We start from the raw sequence: 21,161 nt of genomic DNA, 5'->3' as shown, positions 1-21,161 counted from the left end.
CCAATGCAAACCCTGGTATAAAATTTAAATGAATACCAGCAAAACAGACAGCGTACAAATATAGAATATTTAATACAGTATTACAAATGATCAACAGAAAACATGCAAAATGCATTCCCTCTCCCTAAACAAAAAATGCTAGATTTTTCTTTTCTTTTCTTTCTTTTTTTATTCAAGGGCTCATCTACACTAGAAACTTGGTTTACCTATTCTGGTTTCCCTGGAGTGATTTGGGAACTGGAGCTTCAAAGGGGCTTCAGAGAAGATGATTTAGAGCACCTTAACTCACTCTGCAGCATTTTTTAAGTCAGGGGTGTTCAACTGCAGCCCTCCAGTCACGGTTGGCCTACAACTCCCATCATGCCTAGCTACTGGCCACTGTGACTGGGAATGATGGGAGTTGTAGGCCACAACAGCTGGAGGGGCCTGCAGTTGGACATCCCTGCCTTAAGCCAGGGAGGGGAAAGAGCCATGGCAATTAAACTAGGTTCAAGATGCTTGGTAGCATTGGACAATAAAGCAAGCTGGGACTGAAATATGAGAGGGGGAGAAGAGAGAGGGTGGGAGAGAGGAAAGGAGGGGAGCGAGAGAGGGTGGGAGAGAGGAAAGGAGGGGAGCGAGAGAGGGTGGGAGAGAGGAAAGGAGGGGAGCGAGAAAGGGGGTGGGAGAGAGGAAAGGAGGGAAGAGAAAGGGGGAGATAGGAAGGGAGGGGAGACAGGGGGGAGAGATGAAAGGAGGAGAGAGAGGGGGAGAGAGGAAGGGGAAAAGAGGGGGGAGAGAGGAAGGGGAGAAGAGGAGGAGAGGAAGGGGGGAAAGAGGGGGGAGAGGAGGAGAGAGGGGGAGAGAGGAGAGAGGGGGAGAGATTGCACAATATTTTTCATGGAAGGAGCCATAAAACTACCCCATGGACAGAAAAGGAAAGTAAAGCAGACCGCAGGAGTAAAGTAGCTCCTGGGATCCATTTGAGGCTCTTCCCAAAGTGGCCCAGGCTAGGAAGCCCGTCCTGGAAGTTCCACCAAGAAGAGGAGTCTTTTCACAGTAATCGATGGTGACAAAGTCATGACAAGCCAAAGGAACAAAATCGATCCACGGAGGGCCCATCCAAATGTCGGACATCTTCGAGAAAACCCTACTGCCTGGGAGCATTGCCCCTATATACCAGCAGACGTCTCCCTGTCACGTGAAGCGGAGTGGTCACTGAGTGATGAAGAAAAAGCGCTTTCGGAGGAAGTTGAAACAGCCGGGCATTTGCTTGTACTTCCCTTTCGCAGAAACGGTGTCGGCCACCTGCGGGAGAGAAAAGGAGACCGCACTGTGGAGCTGTTCTCGCACATGTCCCGAGTCTCTGTCTTGGTTCGCATTGGAATGGGTGATTACAAGTGAGCACTGTAAAAGATTTCCCCCTTGGGGCATCCCCCTTGGGGCCATGGCTCAGTAGCAGAGCATCTCCTTGCATGCAGAAGGTCCCAGGTTCAATCCCTGGCAGCATCTCCAAGTAGGGCTGTGAAAAGCTTTGGTTGTGGACTCGATTCGGAGGAGATTCGGCCCGATTCAGCCACGGCGATGTCGCTTCCGAACAAACCAGCAGACTGTGTTGAAGCACCCGTGGCTGAACCAGGCTAATTTCGGGAGCCGCTGGGATGCACAGACCCCTCCCATCTTGTCCCCAACTCCTTGGGGACCTATCAAGCATTTCCTTGATAGGCTCTGTTTTTAGTTTTAGCTGAATACAATATTAAGCAGGAGGGTTCTGTTAAAACACAACAGAGGCCACCTTTGCTAATCCCTGCTTAAGTATGACGTGACTTTTTCCCAAGTGATGATTCTCCTTATATCTAGCAGGGAAAGAGCCACCGTCCCTCGTCAAAGAAAGCTCAGTGGCCCTCCAGTAGCTGGTGGCTGACATACCTTATTTATCTGAATAGATGACGACTCTGGATCTAAGATGACTCCCTTAGAAGTCAAATACAGGTTATACCTCTATGCAGGTTATACCTGTATAGAGATCTGGTCTGGTGGCAGCAAGCATGACTTGTCCTCTTAGCTAAGCAGGGTCCTGCCATACCGAGTCAGACCCTTGGTCCATCTAGCTCAGTATTGCCTTCACAGACCGACAGTGACTTCCTAAGGTTGTAGGCAGGACAGAGTCTCTCTCGGCCCTATCTTGGAGATGCAGCCAAGGAGGGAACTTGGAACCTTCTGCTCTTCCCAGAGCGGCTCCATCCCCTGAGGGGGATCTCTTGCAGTGCTCACACTTCTAGTCTCCCTTTCATATGCAACCAGGGCAGACCCTGCTTAGCTAAGGGGACAAGTCATGCTTGCGACCACAAGACCAGCTCTCCTCTCCAGAGTTAGGCCACTGGTCCATCTAGCCCCATATTGTCAACACTGACTGGCAGCGTCTTGCCAGGGTTTCAGATGGGAGTCTTTCCCAGCCCTACGTGGAGATGCTGCCAGGGAGTGAACCTGGGACCTTCTACATGCAAAGCAGATGCTCTTCCTCTAAGCTATGGCTCTGTCCCCTTACTGTGCTCACTTGCAGCCACCCATCCAAATGCAATCCATGACAGAGTCTGCTTAGCAAAAGAGACAACCCATGCTCACTTCCACAAGACCGACTTTGCTTTCGCTGACTTTGCAAAAGCCAGGAAAGTATCTTTTATTGTTTATTTCTTGTTAAATTTATACCCCGCCTTTCATTAAGAAAATCCCAAGGTGGCTCACAATAAAATTTAAAAACAAGATTATTAAAAAGACACATTAAAACATTGAGCTAAAAATATATATAAATAAATCTGATTTTTTAAAAAATATATATCACTTGCAGGTTACATCAGCAGAGCTTACTCTAAGAAGCATGAAGAGGAGATCTTCCGAACTGCTATACTGATCCAACACACTGTCCAGGGTTTCGACGTACCAGGAGCCACTCTGTGTATCCCTCCAAGATACGAAACCTGCGGAGAGGTACAAAGAAGCCCTTGAGAAGACCCTGCCAGGGCTGGGGAAGGGGGTCACCAAGCCAGGGGTGCTCTCTAACATTTGATATGATGGCCCATTAACACATTTTAGTTCTCACTCTGTCTCCAAGCAACACCATCTGGAATCTGCCAGGGGTAGGAGGAGAACAGGGCCTCCCAATCCCACCCTCCTCTGGTGATCCAGAAGGAGACCATCGTCAATGGTATCTAAAGCCGCTGAGAGATCCAAAAGGATCAGCCGAGTTACACTCCCTCTGTCAATGACCACTTGGAGATCATCTATCAGGCTGGTCAAGGAATTCTCAACCCCATAGCCCACTTGAAAGCTAGTTAGACATGGGTCTAAATAATCTCTTTCTTCCAAGACCGCCTGGAGCTGAGAGGCCACCACCCTCTCAATCACCTTGCCCAACTGTGGAAGACTGGTCTATAACAGACTGAGGGATCCAGTGCAGGTTTCTTCGAGCAAGGACTAATAAATAGCCTCCTTAAGACAAGGAGGCATCCTGCCCTTCCTCAGAGAAGCACTGATAATATGTACCAGACCCTCTCTGAACAATGGACACCCATTCTTTCAAGTGGCTGTCCATTGCGTAACATCTAAAGGAGGACATTGTAGAACTGGGAAAGGTGCACAAGAGGGCAACCAAGATGATCAGGAGCCTAGAGCACCTTTCATACGAGGCAAGACTACAACATTTGGGGCTTTTTAGTTTAGAAAAAAGACAACTGCGTGGAGACATGATAGAGGTCTATAAAATCATGCATGGTGTGGAGAAAGTGGATAGGGAGAAATTCTTCTCCCTCTCACGTCACACTAGAACCAGGGGTCATCCCATGAAATTGATGGCCAGGAAATCTAGGACCAGCAAACGGAAGTACTTTTTCACACAACTTGCATAATCAACCTGTGGAATTCTCTGCCACAAGCTGTGGTGACAGCCAACAACCTGGATGGCTTAAAGAGGGGCTTGGATCACTTCATGGAGGAGAGGTCTTTCAATGGCTACTAGTTGAAGGGCTATAGGCCACTTCCAGCCTCAAAGGATGCCTCTGAGTACCAGTTGCAGGGCAGTAACAGCAGGAGAGAGGGCATGCACATACCTCTTGCCTGTGCACTCTCTGGGGGCATCTGGTGGGCCACTGTGTGAAACAGGATGCTGGACTAGATGGGCCTTCTTGGGCCTGATCCAGCAGGGCTGATCTTATGTTCTTATGGTTTGCACAAGATTCTCACACAATTCTTGTGGTTTGCATGTGAATGCTCTTGTGCAACTGCACCCACGTTCCATTACAAGGCAGACAGAAAGCTACGCAGTAGGTCAGCCACTGCACACAGATTGTACATGTGTGGAACATAACTTGGGTGCCTGTCTGGGAGCATCTGTGAAGAGAGCTGGAATCCGCAGAAGTGCGCCGCTAGAAGGCACAGCCGTGTATGGCCAGCCAGACTCTCCCCCTCCAACTGCCCACCTGGAAAAGTTGAATAGGACACCAAGATGTCGCTGGGAGTGGGCAAGCTTGCTACAGCGTCTGGCTCATCTGAGTCCCCTGAAGGCACCTGGAAGGGGATAGCGTCCGACTCAAGGGTGCTACCACGGGCCTGATTGACTGAAGGCTCAGAATCCACTTCAAAGCCACGGTCCTTTTGCTCTGCAGAGAGCAAGACACAAAGTCGCAAGCATGAGTTGTTGTGGAAACGCGTCTGGCATTTTAAATATTGATTCTCATGAAGACTGGTATGCAATCCCATTTTATTTATTTATTTTTATTTATTTATTTAACATATTTTTAGACCGCCCAAAACTTACATCTCTGGGCGGTTTGCAGCAACAACAACAACAACAACAAAATGACAACAGAAAAGTTAAAAGGTTAGTTAAAACAAATAAACAACAACAGAGAAATTAAAACATGGGTTAACATAAATGACAACAAAAAGTTAAAACCTTACAACGATTTTTAAAAACAATGTTAAAACTATTGAAACAGTATTTAAGATAGATAGATGTGTTTATTCAGTCATTGACCAGCAGAGGGTATTTAACTAAAAGCCTGGGTGAACAGGCTTTAAAGATTTTTAAAAAATTAAAATATCTTTAAAATTAATTAATTTAATTTAATACATTACATTAATTTAAAATTAATTAATTTAAAAATTAATGTATCTTTAAAGATTTTTTAAAAATTGTCAGAGGCTCTTATTTCTGCAGGGAGTGTGTTCCAAAGCTTTGGGGCAGCAGCGGAGAAGGCCTGTCCCCGAGTAGCCACCCGACCAGCCGGTGGCAACTGCAGACGGACCACTCCTGATAATCTCAATGGGTGGTGGGGTTCATGATGAAGAAGACGTTCTCTTAAATACCCAGGGCCCAAGCCGTTTAAGGTTTTATAGGTTATAACCAGCACCTTGTATTTTGCCTGGAAACATATCGACAGCCAGTGTAGCTACTTCAGTACAGGAGTAATATGGTCCCTACGAGATGACCCGGAGACCAACCTGGCTGCTGCATTCTGGACCAACTGTAGTTTCCGGACTACATACAAGGGCAGCCCCACATAGAGCACATTGCAGTAGTCAAGTCTGGAGGTGACCTGCAGATGTACTACTGTTTTGAGGTCATTTATCTCAAGAAACGGACGCAGCTGGCGTATCAGCCGAAGATGATAGAAGGCACTTCTGGCCACTGCCTCAACCTGGGACACCAGGGAGAGATTTGTGTCCAGAAGTACCCCCAGACTGTGTACCTGTTCCTTCGATTTGGCACTCCACTTGGGAAAGACATTCATTTCATCTGAGAACTGGATTTCACAAGATCTGGTAGAGCTGCGATTAGACATTTCGAGATAGAAGATCCGGGGTTTTAGGATGATCTTACTATTTAAAGGTCTGAGATGTTTCTTTAGGAAATGTGGGATTGTTTAGTACATTTGTTTATTTTATCGTTTGGTTTATATACCGCTTTTTCATTGCAATAATCTCAAAGCGTTTTACAACGTAATTAAAACAATGTATAATTAGAATACAAAAGTACAGGTAATATAAATATAAAAATAATATCTCTGTTTAAAAATAGAGACATTTTTATATCAGCAGCAGTAAAAACAATACTTTCATGTAAAAGCCTGTGTGAAGAGCCATGTCTTTACTTTTCCCTAAAAACTGTCAAGGAGACTGAGGAGCAGATGCCAGGCAGAACAGCATTCCAAATCCTGGGGACAGCCCTTTGAGCCGCTCTGCCACTCTGGTTGGTTCCTTTGCGCTATCTCCCTTGCTTCGGATTCTCAGTTGAGAAATAACTCCTTCATAGGAACATAGGAAGCTGCCATATACTGAATCAGACCATTGGTCTGTCTAGCTCAGTATTGTCTACACAGACTGGCAGCGGTTTCTCCAAGGTTGCAGGCAGGAATCTCTCTCGGCCCTATCTTGGAGATGCTGCCAGGGAGGGAACTTGGAACCTTCTGCTCTTCCCAGAGCGGCTCCATCCCCTGAGAAGGAATCTCTTCCAGTGCTCAAACAGTCCAGTCTCCCATTCATATGCAACCAGGGTGGACCCTGCTTAGCTAATGGGGCAAGTCATGCTTGCTACCACAAGACCAGCTCTCCTCTCCTAGATCAGCTCTCCTAAGAATCAGAAGGATCCCCTATCAAGATGTTATTTCACAACAGAGAACACATAAAAATGCCTAAAAATTTACCCCTTTGCCTGATTCTTTTGGGGGTTGGGTGGTAGTTGGCATCCATGAGGCCCTACCACCCAACCCACTTTGGTGCCCCCTAGTCCTAAGAAAATTATGCCGAATCAATCAAATTCAAATAAAATCAACCCCAGATTCGAGGCAGATTTGAGCTTGTATCGAATTGCAAAAATTGATTCCTGCACAACCCTAATGGTTATGCTAATCCTCACAACATCCTTGTGACTACCTCGTTCATGGCATTAGTGACTGACCCAGAGTCACTCAGTGAGTTTCTTGGCTGAATGGGGATTTGAACTTGGGTCTCCCCAATTGTAGTTCATCCACTACACTCTCTGACTCCCTGTCTGCAGTAAGAACCTTCTTCTACAAAACTGGTAATTGGCTGGGAAGGAAGGCTCAAGCTATCCCTATAAATATGGCAGCAAAAGGAAAACAAAGAATGCTTCACACTCGCAAAGGAAACTGAATTTGCGGAGGCTTCTGCAGTAGCTTTGTCAATAACCTTAAAAATCTAATTATGTGTTTCTACAAACTTGATTAGGCTTGCACAGTGGGCTCTTTGCTCATTCATATTTTTTTAAAACGACTTTGATTAAAATGAGAAATATGCTGTCACAAAAACAAAAGAGCAGGGAGCAGTCAAATGACTGAAGCAAGAATAACAGATAGATAATTAATTGGACGTGTGATTGCACTTTATCTTGCATTCTGTCATTCCCAAACATCAAAAATAAAGACAGTTTTCTCACCAGGTTATTGTACATCCTCCTTCTCGCAAACATGTGCAGTTTGCCAAATCTGACTATTGAAAAAATGAGCCGGATGGTAAATAATGCATCTGTTACAGATGATATACTCAAGTCTTCATTATGAGGGGCGGGTGGGCAAAATATTCTCCAAACCAGCACAAAGACAACTTCAAATATGTAATAAATCTTATGATTTATGATATTTCAGGATTCACTGCTTATCATTTATCTTGGTAATGGCCATTGGCGAGACAGCAAATAAAACCGGAATTAAAAACTGAAGCTGCAATACAGCCGGTCCTCATCACCCGCGCTTCAAGCAACCATGGTTCTGTGTTTCCACGGACAGGTCTTAGAGACCCAGTTTCTTTATCTGTGGTGTTAAAACAGGCTAAAATCTGCCTATTTGCTGCTGCGGAGTGGCCGGAAATGACTTCCGGGTTCACTCCCAGCCACCATTTTAGAGCACACATCCATTCTGAGGCTCTCTTTTTAAAATCAACAATTTTAATTTTTTTTTGCCGAAAATTCAGCTGATTTGGGGGTTTTCGGGGGCATTTCTGGAGCCCTGCAGCCCTGGAGAGAAAGGTATCGTGCATTTCTACTCTTATTTCTGCCCCTGTTCTACTTTTTAGGTATTTGTTTTCTGTTCGGAACATAACCCCCCAATTCTCACAGAGTTACGGTTTCGTTATCCGCGTCCTCCGTATTTACGCCTATAGGCGAGAATGGAACCCCCGCGAATCATGAGGGCCGCCTTGTACATCTTTTTGCACTCCCATCCTCTCTTCTGTGGGATATAGAATGTTATATAGCAAAGAGGCACCTTTTTAAAAATGGTGATTCTCTTTATTTAGCGTTGAGGGGAGCAACTGGCCCCATCCATCCCTGGAACAGCATCCCTTCAGTGGCTGTTACTGGTGTCTATCTTGTGCTTCTTTTTTAGATTGTGAGTGCTTTGGGAACAGGGAGCCATATTTAATTTTTTAAATTAATTAATTTATTAATTTGTTTATATGTAAACTGCTTTGGGAACTTTGGTTGAAAAGCGGTATATAAATACCCCTATATAACCCTGCTAACTTGGCAAAGAGACACCTTTTAACATGGTGATGCTCTTCTATTTAGCAGGGGGAGAGCAACCGGCCCTATCCAACCCCAGCAAAGCATCCCTCCAGTGTCTGTTGCTGGTGTCTATCTTAGGTTTCCTTTTTAGATTGTGAGCCCTTTGGGGGACAGGGGACCATCTTATTTATGTATTTTTCTCTGTAAACAGCTTTGTGAAAGCCCTGCTAACTGGGCAAAGAGGCACCTTTTTAATGTGGCGATTCTCTTGATTTAGCAGGGGGAGAGTAACTGGCCCTCTCCAGCCCCAGCACAGCACCCCTCCAGTGACTGTGGCTGGTGTTCCTATTACGTTTCTTTTTAGATTGTGAGCCCTTTGGGGACAGGGAGCCATCTTATTTGTTTATGTATTTATTATTTCTCTGTGTAAACCACCCTGAGCCATTTTTGAAAGGGTGGCATAGAAATCGAATAAACAAACAAACAAAATCATCATATTCATATTTTTAAATATTCCATCTGTATGGTCACAAGTATTAATAACACACTCCACTCAAGACTTGGCTCTTTGTTCATTAATCATTCAAGGTCAAGGGCAGTTTTCTTCCTCCCCCCCACCCCCATGAGCATAGAACTGGGTTTTTGAAAACTTAATAAGAGCTACTCAGGAGTGGAACAGTCTCTCTTTAAAAAAAAAAAAGAATTTTTAAGGAGTGGTACAGTCTCGAAGTGGTGGGTTCTCCTTCTCTGGAAGTTTCCAAACAGGAATTGGATGGCAATCTGTCAGGAATGCCGTAGGATTTTTTGCAGTGCATGGGGGTGGACTAGAAGAGCTCCAAGGTCCCTTTCAATGCTAACATTCAATTATTTTGATGCTTGGTGGCTAGAAGCCACCTCCAGGCTCAAAGGCAGCATGCCTCTGAATACCAATTGCAAGGGAGCAACAGCAGGAGAGAGGGCATGCCTTCGCCTCTTGTCTGTGGGATTCCCACAATGGGCCACTGCGGGAAACAGGATGCTGGACTAGATGGGCCTTGGGCCTGATCCACCAGGGCTGTTCTTATTTTCTTGCGATTCTACAATTCCTAGCCTGTGATGCCTCCCTCTGCCGGAGTATACACCGTAAATCTGGGAGCAGAGGAAAAAGCACAGAATATTGTTGTGGGTGAAGAATCCAGTTTGCTTTCTTTTAACGATAATAAGAGCCCTGGATAAAGGCTTCAAAGTACTGGGAAACCCCAAAGCCAGAATGGTGGCGGGGAAAAATAAATTCATGAGTGGGGGTGAGGTTCTTGTCCTCTCCTGTTACATGCCAAACAGTAATTATGCAGTGTTACATGCCAAACAGTGTAATTATGCAGGTAAATTATGCAACTTTTCTTAATTTGTGTTAATTTATTCAGGTTGCAGAATTTAGCTTTCCATGGTGCATAATTTATTCAGGTTGCAGAATTTAGCTCTTCGTGGTGCATAATTTACTCAGGTTGCAGAATTTAGCTCTTCGTGGTGCGTAATTTATTCAGGTTGCAGAATTTAGCTTTTCTTGGGGCATAATGTTGTTGCTTAAAGATGGATTACAACATTATGTTGGCTTTAGGTACCTGCCCCCACGTGCCCAGGTGTACTAAAGGACCCGCCACCACACTCACCTCCTCCGCAAGCTTGGATGAAGAAAAGCTTGGGCTTCCCCCTCAAGCTGAGGCAGTGCAACCCATTGAAATAGCTGACTATCTTCTCCACCGGAATGGGCCTTCCATCCGTACCATAGATTCCTCCCGGAAACTGAATGTGGCTGGTCTGGGAGAAAAAGCACAATGGAATTGTGGAGAGAGGAATCTTTAGTTGATTAATCTTGAATCTTAAAGTTGATTAATCATACGACATCTGATTCAATCAGCTGATGAAATCTGCATAAATCTGCACACGAGGAAAATATAATTTTAATTTTTCTCATATGCAAATAAGCAGATCTCATCAGTTGATCCATTCAACAAAACTAAATAATAATATAGTTAATCAACTAAGGAGTTCTTTCCCTGGGAGATAGCTCCAACCTTAATTTCAAATCTCAAAGTTGACTAATCATATTACATTTAGTTGATTTGTTTTCATTGACTGATGAAATCTGCACGTGAGGAAAACATAGTTTTAATTTTTCTCAGGTACAGATCTCAAGCAGATCTCATGAACTAAATAATAATATATTTAGTCAACTAAGTTCTTTCTTTCTCTAGGAGATAGCTCCATCCTTAATTTTAAATCTTAGCGTTGACTAATCATATGACATTTAGTTGATCTGATTTAACCAACCGATGATTAATCAACTGATTTAATCAACTACATAACTCTGCACACGAGGAAAATAGAGTTTTAACCTTTCTCATGTGCAGATCTCATCAGATCTCAAGCAGACCTCATCAGTTGATCAATTCAACAAAACTAAATAATAACATAGTTAATCAATTAAGGCGTTCTTTCCCTGGGGGATAGCTCCATCCTTCACATTCAAATCATTTATTACCATACCAATTGATGTCAGATGCATACTTGGCATTTGACAGAAGAACACAATAGAGAGGGGGGGTGTCTCTGCCCCAAAGGGCTTCCAATCTCCCTGACAGAATCAAGCACAAGACTTACATACCTGGCAGCCGTGGGAAAGAATCACCACCACACAGCAGTCCAGAGAGCTGTGATCCCGCTTTGCCAGGCGCTGAAGCTCGTTCACAATTTCCTGTAGACATTTGCAAAGAGCTCAGATTAAAAACATGCCCTTGGATTCACACTGCTGCTTTGTTCTGACCCCCTGTGTACACCCGCCCCCATCAGCGATGTGCTGCTAAAAGGCAGCATAACTTGAAGCCAACGGGAGTCGTCCCCTTCCTAAAGGTTCCCACACTCTGCAGCTCTAGCCTGGAGATATAGTTGCCAAGGATGAGGGATGAGGATGGAGCTGTCATCACCTGTCTGACTCTTGCCTGTTTATTTAGGAAGGGGCCATCTGGCTGTGGGGGTGGAGATTCCAACACAAGGGAATATTATTTGGGAATATTATTCTCAGTCACTAGCTGGAGCTCAGCTGTGCCACAAGCATGCCCAGAGGGTCCACAGACAACCACAGAAACATAGGAAGCTGCTGGATACTGAGTCAGACCCTTGGTCACTCTAGCTCAGTATTATCTACCCAAACTGGCAGTGGCTTCTCCAAGGTTGCAGGCAGGACTCTCTATCTCACTGAAGCAGGCCTAGGATGGCACCTTGGATCCTTTAGAGGAGTTCTTTGCTCCCAAATGGTCAAGAGAACAGCCCAGTTTGGGGCCACGTTTCTTGGGCACGCTGACCTGAGCTTTAAGATCTCGCCGGACCAAGACGGTGAAGTGCAGGAGTCTGAAGCGCCTTTCCAGCCTCTCGCAGTCGATGTCGGATCCCAGCCGAGGATTCAGCTCAGAGTCCCTGCTGAAGGTCACATTGTTGATAATGAGGCAGTAACCACACGGGATGCTCTTCAGGGTATAAGCCTGTCAGGCAGTGCAGACGAGAATTAAACCAACTTACAGCAGGACCTCCATATTTGCGGGTCCACCATGGGCGGTTTCGCGGATCCGCGGTCAGGTGATTGACACCCGACCTCGGCAAACGCAATTAGAAGCTGGCAAAAAAGGGGTTACCCCTGCGTATCCCCAGGTCAGAGGCAGCCGGAAGTGACCGTGGAGGTCATTTCCAGCTGCCATTTTGTGAAACGGAGCTCATTTACTTGGGAAAAACCTGAAAAAATCGCTGGAAAATGCTTGAAAATGGAATTCAGGGGGGTATTGCTGGATTGCTGGAGGCCTGCAGAGCACGGCAGAGTACTTTATTTTGCCTTTCAACCCTTTTGGGGCACTTTTTTGCCGATTTTCGGGCCTCCGGGAACTTAACCCCACGAACCCATTGCCCCAATAATCCAGTATTCGCGTTTTCCGTGTCCATGGTAACAGTGGAGAACAGAACTCCCCGTGAATACTGATGTTATCCTGAATTTAATTGCCAAAGGCAAAATTGTGGGCTGAATGAGATGCACCAGTCATTAGTTTGATCAGTCATCTTTCTCCCTCTCTGCTGATGTTAATTTCCTTTTTTGTGTTTTACATTTATTTAAAATAGTTATTCCACGCCCCTGGAGTGCACTTCTGCTCAGGGCAGCTTACATAATTAATACAATGGATGCAATACAGAACAATAATTTTATTTTTTAAAAAAATAAAAAAATAAAGGCCTAGACTGAAACCACAATTAAAATAACATGATGTCGTGGTTAGAGGGTTGGACTAGGACCAGGGAGGCCCGAGTTCAAATCCCCGTTCAGCCATGAGACTTGCTGAGTGACTCTGGGCCAGTCACTTCTCTCTCAGCCTCTAACCTACTTCACAGGGTTGTTGTGAGAAGAAACTTAACTATGTACTTAACTCTGGGCTCCTTGGAGGAAGAGCAGAATATTATATATATATATCAAAAAAAGTTATAAAAACTTAAATTAAATTTAAATTTAAAATTAAAAGTTATAAAAGCTAAATACTAAGAAACATAAGCAGCAGATAAAATATTTAGAAGTATTTCTCAAAAGATGTGTCTTCAATTGTTTCTTAAAAACACTGAGGGAGGGAGCGTGGCGAAGCTCTACTGGGAGGGTATTCCAGAGCTGAGGGGTCACAACCAAAAAGGCCTTGTCTCTAGGCCCTCTAGTTTTAATCCCTTCCAACCTTCTCTTTCTTTGTACCTGAAGAAGTTCACCTTCATCCTTGGGGGAAGAAAAAAAAGCCTACTCATACTGATGAACATGAATATTTTAACTCTAGGGAGAAAGGTCAGTCACATATGCTGAAAAAGTATAGTTACTGTGAGGGAAGTGGAAAAGTTAGTTTGGCTGGCAGAAGAAAAAGAGAACCAGGTTTCATATATTAAGAGCATAATACTATGCAGGTGTATTCCAAAGTCAGCCACACTGAATTCAATGAGATAAGTAATTTTGCACAAAATCGCAGTATCTGCGGGGAGAAAACCAACTTCTCTTGCCCAGCTTTAAGGATTCTTAACAGCATGATACATTGACCAGAAATAGACTGGGGAACCAAAGGAAATCTTTTTTACCAGTTCACTCGACATGAAAGAGTGTGGAAAAGCTCTGAGAGTCTGGGTGGGTGTGGTGCATTTCATTTTGTTGAACACTTCTATGCTGATACAGCCATGCTTAAGGATAAAGCTATGTGGTAACTCAGGAAAAGTGAGAAAGGGTGTGCATTAAACAAGAAACTAACCATTTCAAAGTCCCTCTGGGATGTCTCCTCCACAGGGCCTAGAAAACAGATTGAGGGGCAAACACATCAGCCCAGCCACAGAGTATTAATTTTATTTACTGGTATTTATTTAGCACATTGTATACTGCTCAAAACTGACGTCTCTGGGCAGTTTACAACAGAATGATATAAAATTAAAACACAATTTAAAAAGTTAAATATTACAACAATTTAAAATTTAACACACCATTAAAACTATAAGAACTGTAATCTAATTAAAAGCCTGGGTGAACAAATGTGTCTTTAAAGACTTTTTAAAAAGTTGTCAGAGATTATGCTTGTCAGACTCATTCTGGTAAGACATAGAAAGGGATATCGAAACATTCCTACTCATATCAATCAGCCTCTGCGCCCAGAAAGGGGCAACCCACTGATTATTCAGAAATCATCACAGGATTGTGTGTTCTGGTCAAGGACTGTAATAAAGTATTCATTCATTCATTCATGGGATTGCAGATTCCGATATCACTCAGAACCCTGCTATATGTAGCCTAACCATGATCCGTTTATATATCTGAACTCACACCCATCAATGAATCATGGTTTATCTTAGGCAGTGAGACCTAAGAGAGGAGAGCTGGTCTTGTGGTAGCAAGCATGACTTGTCCCCTTAGCTAAGCAGGGTCCACCCTGGTTGCATATGAAAGGGAGACTAGAAGTGTGAGCACTGTAAAATATTCCCCTTAGGGGATGGAGCCGCTCTGGGAAGAGCAGAAGGTTTCAAGTTCCCTCCCTGGCTTCTCCATGGCAGGGCTGAGAGCGAATCCTGCCTGCAACCTTGGAGAAGCCGCTGCCTGTCTGTGAAGACAATACTGAGCTAGATGGTCCAATGGTCTGACTCAGAATATGGCAGCTTCCTAAGTTCCTATGACCCAAGGTCTGAAGCTGGTTTGTTCTAACCAGGATCTCGTGTGACATATGCTGCCAGAACAACTCAGCACCCCTCTATGATATCTGGAATTGCAACCTCCATCTTGTATACCTGAGCTCACGAGACCAGGAACTCTACAAATGCTCATATTTGGCAAACTATGAAATTTGGTCACTTGGCACAAGCAGATGTGGGGCGATGTTACCCAAGGTTAGAATAACATGTTCCTGCAGGGAACTTCCCCCATGGCATCTCTGGCAAAGAGAAGGAAGCTAGCAGGTAGACCTGGGTCAAACAGACCTTCACAAAGGGATGAGGTGTGTATGGAACCAGTATGCCCAGTTCGGTTTGAGTCCAAACCGCCCCTGAAATCCCCCCGATTCGGCTCGAATTGTCCGGTTTGGGCCATTTTTATTATTTATTTATTTATTTATTTATTACATTTATAAACCGCCCCATCCAGAGGCTCTGGGCTGTCTTCAGCCCGTTCTGGGCCTTTTTGCGCTGGCGGCGGACATTTTGGAGGACGCCGCACATCCGCACTGGCCATCTGCGTGAAATTCAGTTCACAATCTGTTCTAGAGTTCGGTTCCCACTTATGTAAGCACGCCAAATCTTCTAGCTACACTTTCTCAGCATGGAGGGAAAACAGGGAGCCAGAAAGAGTCCAGTTTTAACACCAACAATCTGCTAGCAGATTTCTTACCCCGAGAGGCTTCAGTGTCACGGCTTGGTTCTCGGAATCTCTCCTTCGCCACCGGGACTAGAGAAGGCAAATGATCAGAAGTCCTGACACCTGCAAGAATAGGAAGGCTCCGCGTTTAGGCATGATTTTCTGAATCCTCCTGTCCCACAAAGTCAAGATTTCTCATCCATATGATGGTATAGAGGAGAGTTGGTCTTGTGGTAGCAAGCATGACTTGTCCCCTTAGCTAAGCAGGGTCCACCCTGGTTGCATATGAATGGGAGACTGGACTGTGTGAGCACTGGAAGATATTCTCCCTCAGGGGATGGAGCCACTCTGGGAAGAGCATCTAGGCTCCAAGTTCCCTCCCTGGCAGCATCTCCAAGATAGGCAGCATCTCCAAGATAGGCAGCATCTCCCTGGCAGCATCTCCAAGAGAGAGACTCCTGCCTGCAACCTTGGAAAAGCTGCTGCCAGTCTGTGTAGACAATACTGAGCTAGATAGACTAATGGTCTGACTCAGTATATGGCAGCTTCCTGTGTTCCTGTACCTAATCCAGGCCTGGGAAATTCTGTAATCTCAGGGCCAGTCCCAGGTTTCAGGGGGCAAACCTCCTTGCCTGGGAAGGAGGAACTTTCCCACCACCACCCTGACATGAGCCCTGAATCATCTATTCCCATCTGCTAAGTGAAATTTGTATCTAATGAAGCATCAATTAAAGGGAGTTTTAAAAACTCCTGTAAGGTTTGGTGGTTTTTTTTAAGATCATAAAACTTACTTGTAGAGAGAGATTTTTAAATGTGTTTTCCTACAGCCGGATAGCTTTTTAATTTTAAAAAGCGGGAAATACATATTTCAAATCATAAAATAATAAATAACAATCAGATCAGTGTATGTGTGGCACGCCCAGGAGAAACTCGATGTACAGATATGAGGGTGTGAACATGATCAGAAAGACTTAATCACAGGGGCTGACATGATGCACAAGGCCATGTTGAAACCTCCCTCCAAATGATTGCATCTATCTCAAGAAGGGGTGTGGCCCATTGGGGTGGGCGTGGCCATGGGGTGTGGCTGTCAGGGTGGGTGTGGCTATGGGGGCTGTCATGGAGAGTGCCTGCAGTTCTGCCCCTTTGTAACCACGTGCTTTCAGCTGGATACAAGCCGGATTCACAGAACATGAATCTGAAGTATTTGGAGATAGGCAAGAGCCACAGTGCTCCAAGAACCGGAAAGTAGGCTCTGTGTGTTCTACTACTTATAAATAAATTGTTTCAGAGTTATCAGTCAAGCAGTCAAGGAATCTTCCCTCTTCCTAGGGTCTGTGGACAGGTGAGTTTGAGTGAGCCTGCAAGATCTGGCAATCAACAGTTCCACGGGTACATACGTGGGTCACTCAGTCCAGAATGGGAATGGACTTCAACCGGGCGTAGATCAGCTGGACCCCATTGTGACTGGTCATACCCTTCGCTCAGCCAAGCCGCCAGGGCACCCTGCCCCGTTTCTTGGAGGCACCAGATGAAAGTAGGGAACGCTTCCTTTCCTCGGGTCTGCAGGTCCGTGATTAGCTGTCTGGCCTGGTCTCTCCGGGTACCGGCTTTCTGGGGACAAAGCAAAACAAAGCGATTCCTCGGGGAATTTCTAGAAAATGCAGAGGAAAGAGGAAAATTCCCATGTGCCTTTCTATTTTAGGAACATAGGAAGCTGCCATATACAGAGTCAGACCATTGGTCTCTCTAGCTCAGTGTTGTCTACACAGACTGGCAGCGGCTTCTCCAAGGCTGAAGGCAGGAATCTCTCTCAGCCCTCTCTTGGAGATGCTGCCAGGGAGGGAACTTGGAACCTTCTGCTCTTCCCAGAGCGGCTCCATCCCATGAGGGGGAAATCTTACTGTGCTCACACTTCTAGTCTCCCATTCAAATGCAAACCAGGGTGGACCCTGCTTAGCTATGGGGACAAGTCATGCTGGCTACCACAAGACCAGCTCTCCTCTCTCATAGGTTCTTATGATGAAAGCATAAGCCAAGATGCTCAACTAAAATTTGGCTTCATCTGTCTCTGTGTCCTCAGTCATCTTTTTTTACTATATATGACTATATATTGACTGAGGTTATCAAGCAACTCCCAGACCAAAGCACAAAGATAGAAACACAGCATTTCTGCAGGTCGGTTCCAGACCTCGGCCACATCGCCACGAAAATCCCAAACCCCTGAAAAATGCATTAATGTCCAGGAAAAATGGTGGGAAACTCTCCAATTCGAAAGCATGGGGGATGAGGTCCCAAAGACAGAGAAACGACTAGAGTCGAGACAGAGAAACGACTAGAGAAACGACACAGAAAGAAGACGTCCATGTGTGTGCAAACTGCAAGCCCTCTTGCTTACACATATATTTAGCTGCCTTCTACTGAGTCAGACCCTTGGTCCATCTAGCTCAGTACTGTCAATGGCTGGCAGCAGGTCTCCGAGGTTTCAGGCAGGAGTCTTTCCCAGCCCTACCTGGAGACGCTGACAGAGAGAGAACCCGGGATCTTGTGTAGAAGTAAAAGGTAAAGTTGTGCCATCGAGTCGGTCTCGACTCGTGGCGACCCAGAGCCCTGTGGTCTTCTTTGATAGGATACAGGAGGGGTTTCCCATTGCCTCCTCCCGCGCAGTATGAGATGATGCCTTTCAACATCTCCCTATAGTGCTGCTGCTCGATACAGGCATTTCCCATAGTCTGGGAAACACACCAGTGGGATTCGAACCAGCAACCTCTTGCTCCCTAGGCAAGTTACTTCCCCGCTGCGCCATGACGACTGTAGCTTAAAAGACCTGACACCGACAGAGGAGTTTTAGATACCAAACGAACATCTTCTTCTCAGGGGCGGATTAATTTTTTGGCCGTCCATAGGCAGTCAAAGATTTGCCACCCCAGGGGCAAGAGTAAGGGGGCTTGGGGTGGGGGAACTTAACTCTGCTTTTTTACCTTGAAAAACATTGCTGTGTAGTGCCACAGGGTCTGCCCGCCTCCTATCATCACAGGATGATAGGACCATGGCTTCTGCATTTCGGGCTTTTGTGCATGCGCGCACATGCGCGAAGGTCCAAAACCGCCCGCTCCGTGTCATTTGCGAGTAAGCCAAGCTTGAGGGAGGACCTCTTTCGCCGCTATTCTCCAGTGCCCGACCGCATCTCCTGTGATGGTTTAGGAGGTGGGCAAAGCCTCTGTCTCTACACAGTGGCATTTTTAAAGGTGGGGGGGCGAAGAATTAAGTTTCCCTCCAGATGCCGCTCCCCAAGATTTGCCGCCATAGGTGGCTGGCTGTATTGCCTATGCGGTAATCCGCCATCCTTGGTCCAGACATTCTAATGCAGTGCATTTTTAGGGCTGCTATAAGAAAGTATTACAGGGGAGCAACAGCCGGAGAGGGGGCATGCCCTCACCCCCTGCCTGTGGGCTTCTCAGAGGCATCTGGTGGGCCACTGTGTGAAGCAGGATGCTGGACTGGATGAGCCTTCTTGGGCCTGATCCAGCAGGGCTGTGTTCTTCTGTTTCAATTTTCTTTGCTGGCATCGATTGCTTTCATGTGATTTCATGATGTAAGCTGCCTCCAGAACTGTATTTAAGTGAGCCGGGGCTTAAATGTTTTTAAAAAGAAATAAATGCAATGAAGACCGCAGCAGAGAAGATTCCGTAGGGGACGAGGGGAGGGGTCTGAGCCCTGAACCCCAATTGCTCAGACAGTCCAAGGTTTAGTCTAAAATGCAGATGGGTGCATTTCGAGCAGTGCAAAAACAACAACAACAACAACAACAACGTGCAGTGGAAATCAAGTTTCTGTGCAGTTGGGCCAATAGGATTTAATAAAGAAGTGGGTTGTTTATTTAAAAAGAAAGAGGAACAGAAAATGAAAGTGAAGACTTTATTTCCTCTTCATAACCTTATTAAAAAAAGAATGCTGACACTTTCCTTTCTCATTCTTTGTGAGAAAGAAAACTGGAGGTACCTTTCTTCCTTCTTTAACTTTCTCCTTTTTCTTGCTTCCTTTGAATTCTTCATCCCCACTGCCTGCCTTCTGTTATTTTCCCTCTCTCCCGGTCTCTTTCTTTTCCTGTTCATCCCCATTCCTCTTTTCTTCCTGCTGGATACTTCTGGAGGAAGTGTGGGGATGCTGGTGGGATGCTCACAGTGGGAGCTCCGTTGACCAGCATCCCAAAAATCCCCTTGACACGATCCACACCTCTTTTTATTTTTTGCAGCAAAAATAGGGACAGGAATGTATTCTGGGAGGTTTTTTCTTAATTCTTGGCTGTCAGCTGTTCAGTTCAAAGACAGAAACAGGAATCCTTTTACCAAGTAAAAAAGACAACAACAACAAAAACACACACAGGGCTCATTTTTAAAATGTACCTAAAATGTACATGTATGTTAGTTTAGAAGGGATTCCCACCACACCAAGTAGGGGGCTGGTGGTCATTCCAATTCTCTCTCCTTGTGAAGGAGATGGGGATGACTGGAGCCCTAGCGCCCTAGGGGGGTGGGGCAAACTCGCCCTCCAGCTGTTGTCAGACTACAACTCCCATCATCCCCCTGGCCTGCGGCGGGGGGGGGGTTGATGGGAGTTGTAGTCCAAAACCAGCTGGAGGGCCAAGATTGCCCGCCCCTGTCCTAGAATCGGCTCTAGGAGTCGTCTTTGGAGAAGGGGACCCGCCGGGCAGACCCCGTGGAGCAAGCCAGGAGAGCCCTCCCCGTCAGAGAACAAATGATCCCACCTGGATCTCTTCGATCATGTCCTGGGTGAAGATCCCTCGCTGCGCCAGGAGGTCCCAGAGCGGCTCCACCCGCAGCTCCTGCACCAGCCGCAGCCGGCTCCGCTGCAGCCGCTGCCGAAGCGCCTCTTCCATGGCCGTCGGGGGTGAGAGAGTGGGAGACACGCGCTTCCGGGTAGGGAGGGCCTTCCTTGGCCCCGCCCCTTGACGTCACAGCCCATATAAGGACATTTGGGCAGGGTGCTTTCTAGGCTCCTTCCACATAAGGGGTTTTTTGGTTTATTTGGGAGCGGGGCGAGCTGAGTGGTGGCAAGTGTTGATAACAAATGCAACAACAACAATAATAAATACTAATATAATAATAAAATATAATAATGATATAACAACAACAATATTGATAATAAAATTCAGCCATCAAGGACTCAATGTCTGGATAAAACAAACCAGACAATAGCACCTGTCTGACTGTGTAAACAAGAGAATAATAATAATAATAATAATAATAATAATAATAATAATAGTAGTAGTAGTAGTAGTACAACAAGATGGCCCAAGGCCCATCTAGTCCAGCATCCTGTTTCAGACAGTGGCACACCAGATGCCTCTGGAGAAGCCTACAGACAAGAGGTCTGCGCATGCCCTTTCTCCTGTTGTTGCTCCTCTGCAACTGGGATTGAGAGGCATCTTACCTCTGAGGCTGATTACCCTAAATAATAAATACTGTATAAATACTAGGAAAGCTGGTCTTGTGGCAGCAAGCATGAATCATCCCCTTTGTGCCCACCCTGGTTTGCATTTGAATGGGATATCACACGTGAGCACTGTAAGATATTCTCCTTAGCGGATGGGTCCACAGATCTTAGTAGAGCATCCGAAGGTACCAAGTTCCCTCCCTAGCATTTCCAAGATCCAGAGTGGTGTAGTGGTTAGAGTGCTGGATTTTGATCGGTGAGACCCAAGTTCAAATCCCTATTCAGCCATGCAACTCACTGGGTGACTCTGGGCCAGTTGCATATCTCTCA

The 21,161-nt window shown here is 45.7% G+C and overlaps 1 protein-coding gene across 1 annotated transcript; it reads right to left on the bottom strand.

Annotated features, from left to right (window-relative positions):
* Nucleotides 1-53: 53 nt before the first annotated feature.
* On the bottom strand, nucleotides 54-20,301 carry CASP9 (caspase 9). Its single transcript, XM_053280917.1, has 10 exons — nucleotides 20,143-20,301; nucleotides 16,775-16,988; nucleotides 15,408-15,497; nucleotides 13,792-13,829; nucleotides 11,839-12,015; nucleotides 11,142-11,231; nucleotides 10,147-10,294; nucleotides 4,455-4,634; nucleotides 2,848-2,957; nucleotides 54-1,287 (listed from the first exon to the last, which is right to left on the bottom strand). The coding sequence occupies exons 1-10, from the start codon at nucleotides 20,272-20,274 to the stop codon at nucleotides 1,195-1,197; spliced, it is 1,272 nt and encodes a 423-aa protein (XP_053136892.1). The 5' UTR covers nucleotides 20,275-20,301; the 3' UTR covers nucleotides 54-1,194.
* Nucleotides 20,302-21,161: the final 860 nt, after the last annotated feature.

Source organism: Hemicordylus capensis, chromosome 16 (genome assembly GCF_027244095.1).
Source record: "Hemicordylus capensis ecotype Gifberg chromosome 16, rHemCap1.1.pri, whole genome shotgun sequence".
Lineage (NCBI taxonomy): Eukaryota > Metazoa > Chordata > Lepidosauria > Squamata > Cordylidae > Hemicordylus > Hemicordylus capensis.
The sequence above is the reverse complement of the archived record's forward strand: the minus strand, read 5'-3'. Positions and strand labels throughout refer to the sequence as shown.